Raw genomic sequence first — 19,546 nt, 5'->3', positions numbered from 1 at the left:
GAATGCCACCAGCATGAAACACTAATTCATTTTTTGAAAACAACATAGAACAGTCACTAGTACAAGAAAAAGATCAGAACTCTACGACTTAACAGATGCAGGATGTTAGATATTGCCTAAGAAGGACAAGAGTCGAATGTATCTATATGGATCTGTATAGTTAATGAAAGGGATTCAGAATTACTATGAAAAAACATCCAACATCACTTTAAAGTTTCTTTGAAAACTGCAATACCACATCACACATTAAAATGACAATGAAGAAAGTTATTTCAATATTCATCTACAGTAAAGCATAAGGTAGGACAGCTGGTGAAGGTTGATTCTTCTAGTAACACCGGACATGTACAGCTGAACTGTGCATGTGCATTTATGTCATGGTCTTCCAGCTGATACTATAAAAAATATGGAGCAGTCCTAATCACCTTCCAACTACCTAGTCATTTACAAAAATGCACAATGTGACTATTTAACAGCAGCTGTGATGGCATGCTGGTCACAAAGTATGTTCACAAATTACACATCTGGTTACAATACTCAGCAGCTATTTCTTTCTTCTTCAAGCAGAGCCTGAGCATGTCAGATGTTAGCAACTTCTTATCAATTCTTAGTTAAAGCTGGATATAATAAGTCTATGCTGCACAAAATTTTGCGCATTGCTTGAAGCCTGTGGAAAAATGTGTAACTCTTTCATAGGTGCCTACATTAAAAAACAAAATAAAACAAAACACAACTTTAAAAAGGTAGTTTTCATAGACACAGAACAAGTGTAGTCCTGTTGAGTAAGAAAACAGGTTTCATGTTAGCTGGTAGTAAAATGCTACTAAGTTAGTTCATCACCACAAAGACTATTAAGGGTTTGGAGCATCTCTCATATGAGAGGAGGCAGAAAGAGCTGGGATTGTGCAGTCCAGGGCTGAGGAGGGGGGAAGAAGGGGAGGAAGAGAAGCATATCAATGTGTATCAATATTTAATGGGAGGGTGTAAAGAAGATGGAGGCAGACTCTTCTCAGTGGCATCCAATGAAAAGAGCAACGGGCATAAATCAAAATACAGGAAACTATTTAAAGGTAGGAAAAAACTTTTTTTTTTCCCCCTCTTTTAAATGAACACTGGAACATTCTATCCAGACAGGCTGGGGAGTCTGCATCCTTGAGAGGCTCATAGCCCAGCTGAACAAGGCCCTGAGCAACCTGCTCTAGTCTTACCCTTTTTTGAGCAGGGGAGTTGGACTAGACAATCTCCAGAGGTGCCATCCGACCACAACTATTCTGTGATTCTATGATTACATACAGTTCTATCCACTGGATATATTTATATTTGATAAGAATTTATTTCAGTCTCAGTACAAGTTCCAAGGAATCTTGAGAGGTTTTCAGTAAGCCTAGTTCTGTGCCATCAAATGTTACTATTATCTTGACTGTTAAGGTACTCCTTGGAGCTCTCAGTAGCGCTTTGAAAGTGCTAATGATGCATTAGGACATACACAGATTTCCTGCCTCCCAGAAACATCAAACAAATATTTTACAAAAAGATTTTAAATATGAAGCATCACTATCAGAAACAGAATACTGTGAACAGTAAATACCTCTATAATAACACAGAGATGCACCATCTCACCAGTGAAAGCATATAAAACTCCAGTATAAACAGTACACAAAGAATTTAAGAGTTTACTATGCAAAAGTGAACAGTTTACACCATTCCAAAATAGGGAAGGGATAACTACCACATGAGTAACAAATGTGTAAACTATGATTCATTAATCTGGACAAGAGACAACTTGGAAAAGACAAACTCATATTTTCAGAGTGGCCTGGAGAGGGCAGGAAGGAAGTGACTGTTCATAATTTTTTTAAAATACAAGAGCTAGGCACCACGAAATCAAGCTAGTAAAGAGTCAGATTCAAAAAACAGAAAAGGAGGTTGCTTTTCACACAACAGATGGTAGATACACAGAATGCTTTGCCAAAAAAAAAATGGTCTGGATGCTAAAAATGTACATAGGGTCAAGGGGATATTTGACAAGTATTCGGAAGAGAGATCCATCACGGGTTACTAAACAGACAAACCTTATCAGCTTCAGGAAGTCCTTCAGCTGATATGCATTGGCCAAGAAAGTATTAGAGGAAAACCTGTGCATATACATTTGTTTTGCTTTTATTCTTCCCTCGACATCTACTTTAGGCAAGTATCCAAGATAGGATGGTAGGATAACCAAGGATTCTTGGTCTAAACCAGCGTAGCATTGTTGATCCGATAAAGCAACGCTAGGATTTACCTTGCTAAAATAATACCTGACCCTATCCTACATTCAAACAACTCAGAAGATACAGATACCTTCATCTTAGCTGCAATCCAGTCGCTTGTCATATTGTGACCCTGGTAAACATCATTCACTTGTTGTCCTGGTTTGGCTGAAACAGAACTATTTATGCTTTCAGTAATTTTTTTTCCTTCAGTTAAGTTTTCTTAGTAACTGCACTGTCTGCAGCTGACTACAGGTTTCAGGCAGTGCCGGCTTTCAGAGTTGATGGCGGTTAATGTCTGCAGTTGTTGCTGGGGCAGGAGCTAGATTGTTCTGCAGAAAGGCCCATGGGTGTGTGCTTGTCCCCCATGGGCCCTATTGGGCTTCGCTGGGCTCCTCCTGGGGGGAAGGCAGAGGAGGGGTTGCACTCCCAGGAAGCTGCAGAGGGGACAGGTGACCCAGGACTGACCAATGCAGTATTCTATCCCACCCACAGCAACGCTGAGTATAAAGCTCGGGGATCACGGGAGTCAGTCCTCTTTCCTTCATGGCTGGCATCCTGGTGGGACCCTGCTCGCTCCCCTGACTCCGACCCTGACGTGCACCCCTCAATCCGGTTTCCCGCCTGCTGTGGAGCCGAGTTCTGGGACATCCAGGTGCTTGCCCTGCCCGGTGAGCACTGCAAGCTGCCACGGTGCGGCATGCGGTCCCACGGTCATCATCGGGAAGAGCAATATCGGTTTTGTATATTTCTATTTCTATTAGTAGTAGCATTAGTTTTAATATTATTTATACTCTTTTTTCATTGTTATTGTTTTATTAAAGTTTGGTTTAAGTTTCCAACCCATAAGTGTCTCTCCCTTTTCTCCTCTCCTTCCCCTTCCCAGAAGGGACGGGGTTAACAGAGAGCATCTGCCACCCGCTTTAAGCGGACGCCCAGCCTTAAACAGTAACGCCTGTACTATTAATGACTGCAGTACACATACTTAGGAGGCACAAAATGAATTTATCATTGCTTGTGCAAAGTGAGTGACAGTAGAGGAAAAGAAGGATCTATCAGGCTTACTATATCAGGTACTAAAAATACATTTTCAACTTGGTCTTCTTGTCACAAACGTCCAGTTTTCCAACACAGAATGTCAGAAAGCCCCTTTATCTGAAAGGAAACACTCTGTGTCTGATTAACTGGTACCTACTGCACTGTGTGCAATGCGATTGTTGCTGCAACTTATTGCCACAAAAAAGGTTCCAAGAAGGGAAGGAGAGAAACACTCAGGAAAGGAGCTCTCTTCCATAGTCCATCCAACCTCTTAATGGTCATTTGCTCAAGTTATAATAGAACAGATGTAGTATAGTCAAAGTGAATTATATAAAAATTTGGCAGGCATATCCCAAATGAAAATTAGACAATGGAAAATTTTCTGTCTCTGGGAATAAAAAAGTTATTTTTGCTGCTGCAATTGTCAAGTAGGCATTCTAAAGGAAGACAATTAGGAAAGTGTCAACTGCTGTCAGAGTAGCTATCATTTTGAAAGTCATATTAAATGCACCAAAGTTTTCAAAGAGTTATCATAAAGATGACTTGAATTCACCCCTACATTAGTTGACTACACAAGTTGGCAGTTCAATAAGACAATGCTACAAGGAATAACGTGACTCACTAAAATAGTAATGCTCAAAAATTTGAAATACTCGGTATCAGATCAGCAAATAACCTCCCATGGAACAGAAATGTTTCTGGATCCTATACATGTGAATCAACCAAAACCTCCATTTCCTGTTACAGCCACTTAAGATCTTTGTGCTTTTGCAGAGGTAAAGCTTGCTAGTGATTCTGGCTAGTGGATTTGGACACCGTGTTTCAATATTTTTTCTATAGATGTCTGTCACAACTTTGAAGGGATATCCCTTCATGAGGTATCCTTGGAAATTAACTGCCTGGATGTATCAAGAAAAATGAACATCCATCTATTTTGTTCTCTTCAGTGCTTCTCCAGAGTTGATGACACTTTCCTCATTAAATCCCAAAATATTTTACAATCTTTGGGCGGGGATGGGGAAGAGCTGAGTTCAAACTGATCCTATGTTTTTGTCTGCACACAAGGATTAAACGCTGTCCTGAATACGTTCCTGTGCTTCAAGGACTGTTGGAGTGAGGAGGGAAAGGTTTTAATTTTGTTTATGTATTTGAAGAGATTCCTTTTGAATGGCACATTTCGGTTTACAAAAGCAGGGAAAAGGTCCTCTGTACCAGAGAGAGCCCCAAGGAACGCAAGTTCTTTCCATATGAAAAGTAAAACCACACTGTCTGAGAAGATTGTACCAGCAGCCTGGATGCCAACATTTAAGGTCATACTTCAAAAACGAGAAGTCTAAGGGACTCAAGAAGAGAAAAGAAATAATTGTATGCATATCTTTAAAAAACATCTCTACCATCTATCATTCCACAGTATGTCTGATTTTTTCACTGTTATTAAGAAAAACTTTAACTAGGTTCTCTTACATGCATTAAAGGAAACCAACTTTGATTCTACCCATTCCGTATTAAGACTGACATTTGGCAACCCATAGCTACATTTACCCTAATGAATTGGACATAGCCAGGACTCCTTCTGAGGTATATTCTCTCAGTCTCGCTATATCTGTATTAAAACTCAAGTTCCAAAGGACCATGTCTGAAGTCATACTGGTTATTTGGAATGATCACTGACAAACACTAATTCACAACTCTGACCTGAAATAATCTGGGAGAGTGCTAATCGTCCCAGGCCAAAACCATGCCAACAATCATTCTTAGGACCTAAATACGTGTGTGACTGAGTTGGTACCAGGACCTGGGCCACAGTGAATGTACTGAGTCCCAACTGGCAGAATATCCATTCTAGATCCCATTTGCCTCTTTCTTTTTCTTTTTTTTTTTTTAAATCTTTTTTCTTCTCAGTACAGTAAAAACTAGAAAGGCAGAGAGACAATCTTGTGATTCTAATACCCTAAACTAAGGGAAATAATTACACCTCCAAGCACCCTTATGTAGTTCCAGCCTTTCATATGTTTTATTGTGTTCAGAGTTTCACCAAAATCAAATTCTGACATTAGGAAAAAAGAATACTAAAATTAGTAATAAAGTTTTTTAAAATCATTAACCATTTATCTTTCATTTTTCTTCCCTTTCATTTTTCCTGACCCTGCCTTTCTTTTTCTGTGCGCTATTTCTTCAGCGTCTCTGAACAGTCTTCCCTCTTCTCTCTGCCGCTAGCTAATATGCACTGTTGTCTCTGTAGTTGTAATATCCCATTATGAAAAACTGACAAGCACTTTGCTTTTAAAGCTACTAAAATACTAAAAAGTTTGGACATATATTTCACTTCACCTTTAACTTACAGTATTTTGGGTGGTAGAGGGAGAACCTACATAAGGTTTCTATAATAACATTCAATATGTCACCTAAATTATTAAAATCAAATACACAGTCTTTTTTTTTCCCTTTCCCATTCTAGCTTGAAGCAGATCCTAAACCCATATATTCTCTAAAAACCCATCTCAGTATCACTGAGAAGATAGTTTTGCTTTTCATTCCTAGACAGATTACTTTGCTGATCATTTTTGTTTACTGTAAGACTATATGTTAAAGTTTAACATCACCATCATTATAAAAGCCTTCAACTGGCAGTCTACGTACATCAATAAAATTCTATGGCCTCTAAGAAGATGAAAATCATGTGGACAGTCATGTTCACTTCAAGCTCGCAAACTAACAGCTTCAGAGATACACTGCCTGTAAATCTGAGACTGAAAAAAGGGCCAAAGCTTCTACATCAGAATGTGAAATCTGATTTCCAAATTATTATTATTCTCTTCCCTCCCTTCCCCAAACCTCTTTTTCCTCAAATCAGTGAGCAAAAATACTTAAATACTCTGAGGATCATAAAATTTAAGACCACTCACATGAGGCTAAATAATACTTAATATATTTTTCTGCCTTTACTTAAATGGATATGTCACCAGTTGGCTGGTGATCAGCTTTGGCTCCACCACCCCCATACAAAACTAGTCTTTTACCTTCTGTTCCAATGCAAGTCGGTACTTCTGTTCTACTCTTTTGCATTTGTTGTACCAACTGTTTTCATCCGTGATGAAAGGAGGACCAATGTTCTCTGGAGTACTGCCTTCACTGCCACTACTGCCCAGCGTTCTTAGCTCTTCTTCATCACTGCTGATGCTGTCAGAACTGAAGGATCATATTTATTAGCCAAGTGAAAAGCTGTGTTTGTTAATGCGCAAATTCCCCTTGAAATTAAAACACCACAGTTCTTGGAGATATCTAAAGCTCTGGAAACCAAAAACAATCGAAATGTTGGGATACGATAGATCACCAAACACAACTTATACTTCAAGCTTTTATTTGTATAGCCACCTAAAGAATGGGCAAAAATTTGCTTGTGATCTTAGTCAATTTGTCTTAGCCAAGTCAGACAACTGTATGTAGGATACTCCAATGCATTACAATATGCTGTCTAAGGAAGTGGTGACTTAATCTTTCCTTCACAAATTCAGGGCAAAAAGTAGTAACTGAAAATAGATTTTGTTTCTAAAAAAGCAGAAAATAAAGTGATTGTTGTTATGTTATGATAAATTTAAATAAGAATGTACAGTTATGGTTATAGCGAAGACCATGTCCCTGTTATTTCACAGAACATAAGTATTTTCCTATATATTATGAAGATTCATTGTTAATATCTCCGTATCATCCAGAACAAATGTATACCAGAGAATTCAGACATCTGTTGCAAAGACAAGAATTTTAATTTATCCCAATATCCATCTGAAATCTTCCCTTACAACAACTATGCTTTCCACTACATTAACAGCATTTATTAGTTTTTTAAGTAGTGATTCCTGCAACCCCATGATCCTGCTGTGATACAAATTCTGCTTTAACTGAACCACATAATTTGTCATTAACAGGTAAGCTAATAAGAACTTCAAGAGAATAATCAGGATGTTTCATGTTCAGTTGTACATCTTCAAGACTACTCCTAACTCCCAACTGCTTCCTTCATTTTGGCAAACCTAACAATAGAACACATCCCATTAACTTCTGTGCTTTTTGGAGATGCCAAATTGCTATCTAATCTGTTAGATAGTGATCATTCTTTTTATTATTAATCATATGGCTGATCAGAGGAGGAAAATGTAGCTGGAAGGTCAGATTATATACACAACTGGTCATGATTTCCTATTATGTGCTAACTGCTCATACTGCATACTGCTTGTCTGTCATATCTTACCATTTACCAGGACATATATAATTGTTATTTACAAAATAACTACTTTTAAGTTTATGGCTACACAGAAAAGGCTCAAGAGAGAGGACAACTTGGTCTGATAATCTTCAAAGGAAAAAAAAATTTGTTTCGTGCTGAACAGTGATTCTAATCCAAGTAAACAAAGTTAGCATGACTCACTGATGAGTCATGTAATAATTCCACCGGTCTGAAATAGCAAGGTAGCTCAGTGTACAGGTTTGTATTTAGATATGGATATTATTTTGAATGTGAAATGAAAAGTAAAAGGCCCAGTATGAAGTAAAATTTTGCTAATGAAATAAAATTTTAAAAAACAGTGTAAAGATAAAAAGTACCTTTGGGTGAACTTCAAGTATGGTGTATAATCTATGACAGCTGGAAAGCTGCCGTCCAATGCTTCACCCTTCAGACAAAAACTGATAGAACAGAGGAACAAGGATAAGATTATAACAAGAAAATTAAGTGACAGTTGAATCTTACCAATGTGAAATTTGATTTTTCTTAATTTTTTTGTAATAAGAAAGGCCTAGAGCATTTAACACTAAAAACTTACTCAGCTGATCTAGACTGTTTAATATTAAATCAGAGTCAGTGAGCATATTATAGGATAATGAAAACCCCAACAAACAGAAATTCCACATTGTCAGGGAATAGATCAGGGCAAGTGTCATAAACCCTGATTTTTAAATATTCACTTTTATTCTGAAAACACAAATGGATTGCAAGGGAATAACAGGAAAAGGAAAGTTAGCTGAAGCAAGAGAAACAGAAGAGCTATGGATGAACTTGGAATCTTCCAGTATTTAAGCTCATTTAAAGTGTTTGCAGAGTGTTTATGTAACCATCCTACTAACTTTAAGTCAAAAATCAGTTCTCAAAAATATTTCAGTCTTTCTCCTTTCCGATTCTTTCTGGTGTTGGGCTGAAGGAAAACGAGGAACATTAATGAAACTAACGTCCAGAAAATATTTTTAAATGGCTGAGCTTTATAAAGCTCTCATCTACACTGTATTCTTTTTGTACTAGATATAAACGATTGCATTTGAATCACATTTAATTATCACAGAAGTGACAAAATTAAACATGCTTCCACAAGGCTCATATTCCTCACTCCTCCTATCTCTGTCATCAAAAAGCAGAATCTAGTAAGACACAGCTTTTGCTAACTCAATTGTGAACTGCCATTTTTGACAATGCAGTCACTTAAGTAGTATTTGAGAAGTACATCTGAAGGGTTTTTTTTTCCCTAAGAAAAGAAAAGCAAAGAAAACAACAAAAACACCCCTGCAAAACCACACTTTAAGTAGATACATAATTCCACATTGCTGTGAGGGGGAGGAAAATATTTAGATTCTGTTCCCACCTGTGTTCCCCCATCTCCACCCCAAAGTCTTATTTACAGTTCCACATAGATAAACCAGTCAACATTTACAAGAGACTGTCTGAACTAAAAAAACCAAACTCAAATATAACATGCAAAGAATGGCTACAGCTTCTCAGCCATTCAAACCACAATACTACTAACTATATGTGGCACAATAAAAATGCTCCTGTAGCACTGTGTTCCTGTTCTGCCTAGAAAATTTTTAGCCTCGTAAAAGCTGCATTGGTAAAAACTTAAATGTCTCCAACGAGAACCAATCATTACCTGAATACTATTAACAGATACCTATAAATATGCTTATATTAGAAATCAGAGGGCAACGGAAGAACAAGCACACTCATACAACTAAGCTCTCATACTGGTAGTATGTACCACTGAGGCTTATGCAAGACAAACACAGTCGATTGATGACTATTTATGGGAGATTTACATACTGCAGATCTACTCTTGCTATGCTTCTTATTCATGTGTAGCTATAGTCCTTCTAAGTATAGTGCTAATACATAAGCAGTTTAATTTCACATAGTGCAAAGCTTAAACTAATAAAATCTGGTAAGATTTGAATTTGCTGTACACAAGGCTAGCTCTCTTATCATCCTGCAGCACACTTCCAGTCAACATATGTTGAGGATTCAGTTAAGCCAACCTAATGACTAAATGTTGGCAAAAGAAGCTATCCTGCATTTTCAACCTCTCCCTCCCTGGTTTTGTTTGGAGGTTTGTTTGTTTGTTGTTTGGTTTGTTTTTTTTTAACACCCAACCAGACATTCCCTTTCCCTTCCTTACAGTGGTATTGGCAATTATCTGAATCCATGATGAGATAGTTCAGCCATCAAGACCTGAATTTCTAGGGTTTTTTTTCCTCCTTTAGCATCTAGTTGCAGTTCCACAGTCAGCTGAACTAAATGCTCACTGTCACCCAAATGGGAAGACATTACTCAATCCTTTTTATTCCTTGTTTTCTCTAAGCCTTATGGTCTCATCATCTCTGCCACTATTAGGCTAGGTTGCCTCCGTGAACCAAACTGGCTAACAACAAAAGAACTATCCTGTCTTCTTACTGGGTATGTCTTTTTACTCTTTAACACATTAAGCTGGCTCACAGAAGGATCCAGCAAGCCTCAAAACTGGTATAAGTGTACATAAGCAGGAGTAAAACTCTAAAGGCCTTTTGGCAACAGTCAACCACTCAGTGCATGCAGTGAGAGTATGTGCTGTTTTCTGACAGTTTATCTGCTAAACTGGTTTGTAGCAAGCATTAGTGCTGCTGCAGGGTAAATACTAACAGTGCACTGTCAGGAGACTGCAGAAAAGCGTTACCATTTTCCTCTTCCTTATGCTGTATTACGAAACCCTTCCCCAGTGGCTCTCCAAAAGGCTAAGTGGGCCCAACTAGGCATATTAACAGGGCCTTGCACCAGCTAGGTTTGATCTTTTCAGGGGCACTGTAGTCTTTATACCTTGCTGATGTTTTTATATATATATATATTTATATACACATGTATATATATTTGTATACATACATCAAGATGGTTTTTATATTATCCAGGGTGTGCTTGCACCTTCATTACCCCAAAATCGTATAACAAAGCACATAAAAGTCTAGCTAGAGATTGCAAAGGTCAATTCACATAATCTGATAATACTCTGCATTTTGACTGCAGTTAATTATAACATAAATTAATATTAAATGGTCATTTGTAGGTTAAGCTTTTAAAATCTAGAAGTGCTAAAGGTAAAGCTACCTCCACCTTCTACATATGCAGTTACAATCCTGTCACTGAGTGCTAAGGCATGACCATGTACTTAATCACACAGTTTTCTTTACAGTTTAAAAATAACTTTAAGGGTTCAATTATCTGTAAGCCTCACTTAATAGGTTTGATATATCTTCTGCAATTATACTTCTGACTGCTTTTAGGATTTTGATAACTGAAAGAAAGTCTGTGTAATTATGCAGCTACAGAAACTATGGCAGACTTTGTTCATAGCTAGAAGAACCATTCAAGATCTCCCTCTCTCCCCCTCCTCCCTCCCCCAAAGTTTTGTCTCTCAAACTATCAAGGGAATCTTAACAATGTTTTCCATAATGCATCGATTTATAAGACTTTCCCTGAGCATTTTGCTATGAAGCATGCAAATATAATACCTGAAATCAATTGCATTGAGTCCCAATAGCATGCCAGCAAGCATATTTGCTTCTTCACCCAGAACAATTGCTCCATCCTCATAAAATCTCCTTTGATATAAAAGAAATTAGTGCAATTAATAACATTTTCTCTCAAATAATAATAATGTTTTTCATAATTAACAGAAAACTGAAGAAAAACAGTTTAAATAAAAACAACTCATGTGAACCCCAGGGGCATTCCTATTTCATTTCAAATAAAGTAAACCAATAGACTGTACAGCACAAAACCCACAATCTTAGAGCACATAAAAATTAGACAGAAGCAAAAAGAATTTACAATATTAGCCCTAAGAAATAGTAGAACAGGATGGACAAAATTAAAAAAAAATGATGAAGATATCTTATACTTCACTGCTGAAAGGAAGAATTTGTCACACACATTAAAAAAAAAAATCATCATTCAATAGTATGAAAAAAAAAGTTCTCTCTCACAATTGCACTTACAGGCTCTTTTAAAGTTCAACATTCACTCTTCATTCTTAGTAGTTGATTATTTAAAAAAAAATATTTTCACAGATCAGCTGTTTTCTAGGTAGCATACTTTTTTAAAAATACTGCGTGCTGGGAAGATGCATCCAGTTATTCTGAGATTTAAATTTTCATTATTTGAAGAAGGAGTGTTTTCTTAACACCACTTTTTATTGTAAAACACCTATTCACCAAAGTTTTAAAACTCCATGCCTTGATCTCAAAATACACTTCTCATACGCTGGTATACGCAGATTTGTGAAGGCTGCTTGAGAATAGTGACCAATAAAGCAGCAATTTTTAGATCTGTATTCCCTCACCACCTCCCCGTTCTTTCCCATTTATTCTAATTTTCTCCTCCCAGCTACCACAGAAGCTACTTACAGACAGAAATGTTCCATGCACAGAGTATGCAAATAGGACCCACCATTGCCATGCATGGCCTTGTAAAAAAGGCATTTAGTCTGTTTAGCAAAGTCGCACACAACTTTAATTTCTGTGTTAAAGGAGTCTTTGCAGCAGCAGAGGCAGAAAGGTCACTAGAGTTCACATGTGGAAAGACGGAAACCAAGAGCTGTTCAGTACCAAAGGCAAGGTTGAATGGTCACTTACCAGAAACCAAGATGCACAGTCCACCTATACATTCTAGCAAGGTATGATTGCAAGAAGGTGCCAGGTTACTGAATGCAACTTATCTTTCAGACAAATACGAGCAACACTGCCCTACCAAAAGCTCCATCTGTTTTAAGAACTGCATGAAAGCATTGGGATAGCTCAGTGACAGCTCGAGTTGGCTGCATGGCGAACATCCAGAAAAGACACATTTTGGGGCACAGCTCCAAAGACTGAACTGTGTTATAACGCATACTGTCGGAAGTCTCACTTTTGTACTTTCATAACAGATGTCGATTTGCTGTAAGGAAACAAGCTGTCCAAGACCTCGGATGTTCTCAGCAGAAGCAAGAAATCTGGAAGACTTCCTCTGGGAAGACAGAGATTATAGTCCTGATGCTGAAGATATGACATACAGACTCGGCCCTCTACTCTCTGACTTCAGGAAGGGCACCAAGAGGCTACACTGGCACTGGTTGAGACACAATATGGAGCTAGATGGACTTAATAGTCTGATTCAGTACAGTTACTCTTATTTGTGAACTAACAGCTATGCTCCCAGAACAAGCTGATTAAAAGTCATTTCACTGTCACTTGTAAAATCACTGCCAGGTACCAACCTGTACTGTGTTCAGTTTACCTTGTAAAATGGTGTCTAGGAAGCAAACACACAAAAAGGACAGAGCGTACTTGTAACGGTTTCTTAAACCTTGCTACAGTAATCCAGCCAAACTGTAGTTTAAACAAGCTACAGTAATCCAAACAAAACAACAGTCCCCTTGGAAAACTCACAGATCTTTCAGGGCTATGCAGTTGACAGTTCACAACAGAACAGTCTACTTTAACTTAAGAGTCTGTGCTAAGCAATTTGTTAGAAAAATAATTGTGTGCCCATGCTTACTTCAACCCCCTTCCAAGTGTGATATGCAGATCCAGCACTAATAATGTGCTGCTTCATTGAAGGACTAGCCCTAAGATCAGGCACCTAAACAAAACAGTGAGGTTTAAAAAGTGCTAGCAGTATGACAGATGAACCTCATATTCTACATACAGATGTGTACCATGTGATATTTATAGTTTATATAAATAATTATAAAATATACATATAGCACAATACATAATTTAAAATGATAAATAAATGTGAAAACCATCACCAAAAAAATCAGTCCACCTACTAGGTATCCAAAATCCCACACAAGAAAAGAGAGTGTGTCCATTATTGCTAGTGGATTTGAAATCCACACTACCAAGATCTGAAACTGTAACTTTTATTTCCATTAGGTGTATTTAAAATATTACTTCAAACCAAACTTTGCATTTACTATGTTTGGAATGCAAGAGAGGATGTTTCCAAAAGCTATACCACTGAAAGAACGTTCAAATATATTAAACATTAACATGTTCAAATAAATGAATTTGAAACTGTTAATAAAATAACACCACTGTTATCCACTAGCAAACAAACTGCACTACCAAAAAGGGACAAAGAATGTACTACTTAGCTACGTAGTTTGTGACCCTCCTCTTCCTGCTCATCTCCCCCTCAAAAACCCAAGTGACTTTCCAGTTTGAGGCAGCATGAGTAAATCTTTCCCAGAAATCTTTGGTTTATGAGCTTATTGTCTACTATAAATGCAAGCAAATCTGGGTAAAATAAAGATGACAGGTCTGGAAACTTCAATAAAATGGGATGTTTACCTAGTTGTGTTTCAGAGTCACCTTAATATTGGCAAAATATATGGAGATATGTGGACAAACTATTACAAACAGAAATAATATCCTAAATGAAGAGAAGTCCTTGTGGAGAAAGTTCTTATTGCTTAAATAGCCCGTTCAGTATGTCTAGAACTTTTAGAGTTCAACGTAAGGTACCACAACATGTTACAGACTCACTCATATTTATATGACTTCATCATAAATCTGGAAGACACACTTGTTACAGGGTAAAGCATCATATAATAATCACATTATCTAGAATATGTCCAGAATATTTTCTATCACAAAGCACATTCTTGTACATAACAACTTTTACCATTAGAAGGTACCACAAAAATCTGTTACACATTTTTCATATTACATCAAGAATCCCAGCTATGCCTGATCACCAATTCTGTTCTTCTGTATTTATCAAAAGGTTCCTGGAATTCTCTTCCTTTCTTCTTCAAGAAAAGTTCCCATAAAAATTATTTTTTCCTGAGTTTCTAGGGCTTTCTGTCAACCACATCTAATTTTGAAAGGAACTTTACATCTTCTATCCTTATCACACTAAAATTTCAAAATTAGTTTCTTCTTTAGAGAGGTTTTCTTCTCTTTTGATCTTCAAGAATTCCAGACTTATTTCCATATTTTTAAAATCACAAAGATATTTTCAATTTTGCAGTTTTACCCATGCTAAAATCCAATCAATGATACCAACTCCAGATATCTTTTACTAGGTTACAGCTCTTTTACTAGTAACATCCTTTCCTATACAAATCAAGTGGAACATTCACTTCCAAACCTAAGTCCCTCACTTAACCAACAATTGCTAAAATAAGTCTTAGAGACCTGGTTGTTTTGAAGTCTCTCAGAGCTGTGGAAATGTATTCAGACAAATGCTTTTCCATAAGTGCTACTCTGATCCAGGCTCGACCCTGCAAGAAGAAACAGATATCAAATATTTAAGTATTAGAGAATTAAACATTTAATTTTACATCTGAAAATGAATACACTTGATTTACTTGGGTGAAATGAACTGATTAACAAAATTACCACTAAACAGAAGTTGTTGCTAAGATGTACTTCATTATAGTAATAATGAAAACAGAAAATGCATTCTTTGAAATGAACTTTATTATGAAATAAAGTTCTCCAAAATTTGAAGGAGGAGGAGGGAAGCATTTTGCTTTAATTATATAGTCCAGCCTTTTGAAAATCTCGTGTGCATGAGTGGTAGCAGATGAAGGCAGAAAGCTTTTCATTTTAAAGACAATGGTATTGGAAGCATCCAAATGGTTCATCTGTAAAGTAGCAATAACCTACCCTCGAGGTGATTTAAGTAAGAACTAATTCTCTGTGTTCATTCAAATATTTGTGGGATCTATTAAAAAAATTATAACTCAGTGACATATTTTTATTATGTAACTTGCATAAATTTTTTTTTTCCCTTGGTAAGGACATAATTATAGAAGGTGCACATAACATACAGGAATGAAATCAAATCTAAGAGGCCTAAAACTTGTAGTTCAAAGGCAAAACTTCATTCAAACAGTTCTATAAACATATACCACATATACCATAAATACCAACACCACCACAAAAACTTTAATATAGAGTACACTAAAATTAAAAGAATGTTTATCTGGATAGATGCCTTTACATTGCAGTTATTTAGAACATGAGCGAAACAGTCAAACCCTGATGCTGCTGCTTAGCTAAAGACTAAAGCCTATGCAGCTCCAGTGAAAGCAGGGCTAACTAGCACTGGGAAGCCCTTACTAACAGCTTCCAGGCTGAAGCAGACACTCATTTGGACCACCAGCAAAACTGATGCATACCATTGGTATTTGTGTTGGCATGCCTCCAACCTTTTCAGATACAGACATCCAAAATACTCCCACATACACATTTAAAAATTCAACACCGGTCTCCATACTTGCTGCACAAATTAACTTTCTTTACTATTTGGCATGGGGTTTTCCACAGAGTAAAAATAAATTTTAATTTATTTATAAGAGTATTTCAGAAAATAGCTTTGCATCTTATTATCTACTGAATTTAAATATTCTTATCTATTAAAATCTTGGAATTCAAAAATGTCTTTAAATTAAATCTCAAATATAAGCTATACAATCATCAAATTCTAGAATATACTTCCCTCCAGAAAGTATTTGGAAATAAGTTCTCCAAATAATCTGAATTTCCAGATCTCAACATAAGCAAGAAGAAAAGCTGCATGACTTAAATTATCACTGTACTACTCTAGTACATTGAATGCTAGGAAGAGCATGTAATATTCTGGATAGGAAAACCAGTCATTAGCTTTTTACCATAGCATCTCAAGTGTTTCAAAGCTTTCATGTAAATTACGGATACATTTACTACATAAAATTTAAATCTGAGTCTATACAAAACAAGAAAGGAGCAACAGTAGACATCGTAAATAAGCTGGCATGCAATGCTATGGATCATCAGAATAGCTGCTCAAAGATCTATTAGATTCATGGTCCTGCTTGATCTAAGCATCATCTTTTATTGAAGAAAACTGTGGTTGCATAATGTAAATTGTACTAACCACAGTCATGCCCCTGGAAAAAAAAAAAAACCCTACAAAGTTTCTGTACATAACAAGCTCAGTATTTCCACCTCACCACTGACACCAACTGTGAATAATCCAGAGTATAATAAAAATCTGGAACTACAGGATTTTTAAAATAACCATGGAACACAGTTTGGATACTTGTTCAAACAATGGATTCCAGTTCATTTAGGAATAAAAATAATTAAAAACACTAATTTGTGCATCCTTTTATACTACTTTCAAGTCAGACGGTTCTGTTATCAGTCAAGGCTGCTTTACACAGAAATACAAGCCATTGAAAACCATTCCAATCTAGTAAAAAGAACTTGTAATCTCTGTCCAACAGTATTTTTTTTAAGATGTTGGTCTATACTGTCTCACATTGTTAAGGTTTAATGATAGGTCAGTTTAAAGCTTATTCTTCTTCAGTTCATATGCATATAAAAACATTAAATTGTTACTTCCTTAACGTTTCCATCGTACCTACAATCAGAAATTGTGATGTCATTTCTATATAGATCTTTTGAAATGATGGATCTTTATTAGCAAATAAATCTATTAAAGGCTTCCTGCACAATCACACCAACAAACTCAAGAACTGATCACACCTTTTCTAATAGTGCGTAAGTTCTATACAAAAATAAAATTATACCTGGGAGCTGTGTGGAAATCATATTTCTACAATTTTAAAATAATATTTGTTAGGCATTTCTGAATGAACTTAATGTCCCTCAACATACTGCATTTTCAAAAAATTATGTAAGGTAAAAAATGTGAAGGCAATCATTTTATAACACAACATGCTCACTGAATAGACAAATTGAGATTTATTCTACTGAATAACATAAATTAAAAAGGAAATACATTCAGATTTAAAAGTGGGGGTTTTTAAAGTAAATATTTACTAGGTACTTATAAAACCCAATTATTTCAAGCAATGAAAAATTTTGTGGGGCAAGCTTAGCAATGTTTTTCTTCTGGGTACAGAAATGTCAGCTATATTTTACACATAACAAAGTAATAAAAAAGTCAATTTGACCTTTCTCTTCCCTACCTTGGCTCTAGAAGAACCGACATTCTCCATGTTCTCAATACTGCAGATGCAATTGTGAGAGACTTTTCGGCAAGCTACTCGAATGTAGTCCCAAAAACTACGAGGACTTTCATAGCCGAACCAGGTGATCTGACCTTAAATCAAAATACAAGATATGTAAAGATTTATGAACCTCCCTCTCTACTTATTGGAGATAAACATAATTAAAATACTTCCCTATAGGTTGCCTGTACTGACGGGACTTTATATTAGCAAGTAGATAAATTCCTACTGAAAACTGGCTCACAGGTGTAAAAAAAACTTCCATTATGCAGCTCACTCTCGTTTGAAACCAATGCACAAAGAGAAGTTTGGGATTTCTGTGTGTATATATATGTATTTTGGTTTTTTTCCCCTTGTTAGTATGCTGTAATAATACTCAAGAGTTCTCCATGGGACTTTTAAATCACAATAGAGCACACGCTGTCATGACTTAAAAATACGATGCAAGAAGTATTTCTGTTATTTGTTTTAGGTAGTACCACATGTTTCACTAATACAATCAAGTAAAGAGAGTTTTATTCTTTAAAAATTATATATATATGTATAAAAATATAAAAGACCACTGTTTGCTGTGGTAATGTTATCTTTATTTTAGGAGCAGATTAGAATTTTTCAAAATGTGCTTTCATTGAAGGAGAAATTGATGCATGATTAAAAAGTTTTGCAGTCACAATTTATTTTGAGTACACACAAAACATTCCTTGGGAAGCTGACCAAAATTAATTGAGCAAATCAATATATCTTCTGGACCTTTAACCAAAATCCTTCATATTTTTTTCCAGCTTGAAATGTATTGCAGTTATAAAATGAAAGGTAAAATTACATACTACTCGCAGTTGCTCCGCACAATACATTTCATCACATACAACAGTTCAGCCCCATTTTTCAGACTGAGCAGCATAAAACTGTGAACAGGTATGTAAAAAGTAAGATGCACATTGCCCTCTGGTGACTGCCATTATTACATACATGCAAAACCTTTTCTCCATGCAAAATGAGATCTTATTTTTAAGCTAATTTTATTTTATTTCAAGTCTTGTATTGTACTTCTGAACCTTTACTAATTTATCAGAAAGACTTCTAATTCTTTTGCCATTAGAAAGCTCAGATTTCAAGAAACAATATATTACACTGATACTGCAAATCATACATACTGAAAACAGAATGTCAAATATGATGAGAAGGATATTTTCATCTACAATGACTTATCTTAGCTCCAGGCACAGCCAGAGCAGTGTCAAAGAACTGTCCCCTATGATCTTAAGAAATTCAAATGGTGGTGGTGGTTTTTTTTTTTCCCCCAGAGGGTGCATGTAACGTGACTTTCTGCTCCATTTGCTTACTTCACCACATGGATTTATTTATTAAATTCAAAGCTTGGTAAAAGACTTATAAAAAAAAGAAAGCAGGAAAAATTAATATATACTACTCAATATGCCAAAGGAAAAACAAAATCCCAAGGTGCTTCAGTTACTGTAGATTCAGATCTTCTCAGCTCTAAGGACTAAAATAAAAGAATTATCATGAGGTAGGCGCTCTTACAAACTTACTATTTTTGTTAAAACACCAAGTGTAGCAGACAGCAACAAAAATTCAATGACATTTTAACAACACAAAAAGCTACAGATATTTTTCATATTCTTTACCATATCAGAAACATTTCTGCCCTGGGGATTATACCTGCAAAATTAAATTCAACTTAAGTGTGAAGAAGACTGTGTCACCAATTCCAGTGCCAGCTAATAAAAACAGGCATATAATAAAATAACTTTAATGGTTTTTTCAAACTATCTTAAGGACAGAATATATTCTGCAAAAAATGGACAGTTTCACTCTATAGTTTTCTGAAGTCACTAATTCAAATCAATTCCTTTCACAAATGATCACCTGAAAAACATGTCACTTAGAAACAAAAATACCTTTATAACAGAAATACATACCAGCACATAGCACTCATTTGGC

At 36.1% G+C, this 19,546-nt stretch overlaps 1 protein-coding gene across 1 annotated transcript in view; it reads right to left on the bottom strand.

The window, feature by feature from the left end:
• The window catches only part of RUNDC3B (RUN domain containing 3B), a gene marked incomplete at its 5' end in the record, with an annotated part of 46,166 nt that overhangs the window by 19,533 nt on the left and 7,087 nt on the right, over nt 1–19,546 (bottom strand). The window contains 5 exons of the mRNA XM_009705970.1: nt 6,308–6,476; nt 7,890–7,970; nt 11,088–11,177; nt 14,757–14,842; nt 17,543–17,676. Coding sequence (XP_009704272.1) covers nt 6,308–6,476; nt 7,890–7,970; nt 11,088–11,177; nt 14,757–14,842; nt 17,543–17,676 — 560 coding nt within the window. The remainder of the gene's footprint in view (nt 1–6,307; nt 6,477–7,889; nt 7,971–11,087; nt 11,178–14,756; nt 14,843–17,542; nt 17,677–19,546) is intronic.

Source organism: Cariama cristata, unplaced genomic scaffold (assembly GCF_000690535.1).
Source record: "Cariama cristata isolate BGI_N322 unplaced genomic scaffold, ASM69053v1 scaffold4508, whole genome shotgun sequence".
NCBI classification, from domain to species: domain Eukaryota; kingdom Metazoa; phylum Chordata; class Aves; order Cariamiformes; family Cariamidae; genus Cariama; species Cariama cristata.
Note: the sequence above shows the minus strand (reverse complement) of the source record. Positions and strands in the feature narration are given on the sequence as shown.